The 2423-nt window shown below is 33.1% G+C and overlaps 1 protein-coding gene and 1 pseudogene across 1 annotated transcript; both read left to right on the forward strand.

Moving 5' to 3' along the window:
• Nucleotides 1-494: 494 nt before the first annotated feature.
• Nucleotides 495-731, forward strand: LOC149375859 (anaphase-promoting complex subunit 13 pseudogene; annotated as a pseudogene).
• Nucleotides 732-759: 28 nt separating this feature from the next.
• On the forward strand, nucleotides 760-2066 carry LOC106644739 (AN1-type zinc finger protein 1). Its single transcript, XM_014360388.3, has 2 exons — nucleotides 760-1188; nucleotides 1253-2066. Exons 1-2 carry the CDS (start codon nucleotides 760-762, stop codon nucleotides 1634-1636), a joined length of 813 nt encoding a protein of 270 aa, XP_014215874.2. The 3' UTR covers nucleotides 1637-2066.
• Nucleotides 2067-2423: the final 357 nt, after the last annotated feature.

Raw genomic sequence — 2423 nt, forward strand, 5'->3', positions numbered from 1 at the left:
CACAGTGGTACTCTGACGGCGCCAAATCTTTCTCAGTGTACAGTTGATTCAATCTCATGTATATGACTCGACCAATAACCAATAACACAACTGCCAGACAAAGACAGATGCCCCGTTACGTAGCGAATTCTGCTGTCGCATATCACGCCCCCTTTTCTCCTCTATTCTTATACCTCTATGGCCTACAGTCAAATTGACATAAAGTGCACAGTGCACAGTGCACAAGAATAACATTGGTTGGTATATTTATATATGTAAAAACGTAAAGCACAAGAGCACAACGCCCTGTGCATTATGTATATAGGTATACCAACCAGTGTTATTCTTGTGCACTGTGCAGTGTGCACTGTGCACCTTAAGTATGTCAATTTTTCTGCGTAGGCTTTAACTTGAGTCAGCCTTTACGTTGATGAAAGACTCTGTGTTAACGTTTACTAGTCATTTTTTTTTTAGTTAACCTATCATTTGATACATAAGTTCAATGTTTTAGAAACATGGATAGTCAGATTTGTGGTGACGGCCGACTTCTTGATCTGATCGATGAAGAGTGGAGAAAGAACAAACTACCGCTTGACGAAATCCTTGTACCTGCTAGTGAACTTCCAGATCCAGAAAGTGACAATGGAGACTCGCACATGACTTTAAAGGAGTTGGAGCAAAAGTGGAATAATTTAGCTCTTGGAACACTCAGTGAAAATCATCTGCATTCGCCAACTTCTTCACATAATTGAAAATTTCTCCCTAACTCGCCACACAACCATGGAATTTCCAAGCATGGGAGATCAGTGCTCAATCAAAGATTGCCAACAACTAGATTTTCTACCATTTACTTGTAATAACTGTCAACTTGTGTTTTGCAAGATACATTTTACTGGAACATCTCACCCTTGCTCTCAATCGAATAATGTAGTTGAGACTACAATTAGTTCAATCGCCACCTATAAATGCTCACAAGGTAGCTGTACAACCACATCAGTTGTAGAGATGTTATGTATTAAGTGTAACAATCACTTTTGCTTATTGCATCGGCATCACGGTTGCTTTGAACCAACTGAGCTGGAAAAGCAAGATAATTTTTTAATCCAATGGGAAAAACCAAAACAACAATTCACAGAAGCAAAAGATGCTGTTGACAAGGAAATAATGGAGAAACTTAAAAAATCAAAAAATTCTTCTACATCAATAAAGGTATATTGATGTTTTAAATTTTTAACCTGTGGCACAATCTTGCTAATAGCACTTTAACTTTCAGATACAATTGATGAAACTTAAGGCTAAAGCGAAAGGTCTGAAAAGTATACCAGCTACAGAGCGTTGTTATTTTCTTGTGCACCCTCCGATGACTTGTTCAGCCACTGCAATTCCAAAGGACTCAAGGGGTGTTTTTGTTTCCATCAATTGGACCATTGGCAAAGTCATTGATTCCATAACTGATACTTTAAATATTCCTAACTTCAACAATCAAGCAACTGCAAAAAAATTAAGATTTTATAACTATTACACAGGTGTTAGTGTATCAAATCAAATGGATGAAATTTTGAGTAAGTTTATAAATGACAACAGGTTGATTAATGGCCAAGAGGTTATTTTAGAATACTCCGACAGTGATACCATAGAACCTCATTTGTACAAATAATAGTCAATTGTAAACTCTGTACAATAATATTCATAAAACACTTGTCTTGAATGTATTCGTTGAGCCTGATTCTGAGGTAACCATGAGAAATAAATGAATTGATACTTTGGAGATAAGTTAAAAATAAAAGTTTTTGCTGAAGAGAAGTTTTTTAATGTCTTCAAGTATGAAATAAGAATGTATAAATTGTTCAGACTACTACAAAACAGTTCACAGAAAAAGAAATGATTCTATAGTACTCAGTGAACTGAATAAAGTTAATAAATATTGAACAAAAGAGCAGTGAACCTTTACTTAAACAACTTTATTTAAAAAGTTATTTTTATTATAAACTTTAAATAGGCTAAACTCATGAATAAAAAAAAAATTTGTTTTATGGCACAAGAAGTAAGAAAAATTCTTATACTTGTTTTTCTAAATTTATTCCAGAATGTAAATGAATTCAAAGAAAGTTACGTTTTCTAACTTATGAATTATATGATATATTTATTATACAATAACACACATTGGCACCAAAACAATAATGATTGTATTTACTAAAGACGTTAATTGATAATAGTGTGTATTAATTGTGTCAATAAATTTTGTTTAATTCACAGAAATCATTTGAGCATTTGAATAACAATGACTATTTGAGAGCTTACTAATATTAGGCAATTCTGAAATTCTAGAGTTGAGAATGTTTTGAAAATAAATTATTTTCATTTTGTGTTTCATTAAAATCACTTTCCATTTCTATGATTCAATGCAGGAAATTTTGATACGATACATACTTCATACTTGACAC

Source organism: Copidosoma floridanum, unplaced genomic scaffold (genome assembly GCF_036245765.1).
Source record: "Copidosoma floridanum isolate Cflo_tuat_1 unplaced genomic scaffold, Cflo_Japanese_pri ptg000004l, whole genome shotgun sequence".
NCBI classification, from domain to species: Eukaryota; Metazoa; Arthropoda; class Insecta; order Hymenoptera; family Encyrtidae; genus Copidosoma; species Copidosoma floridanum.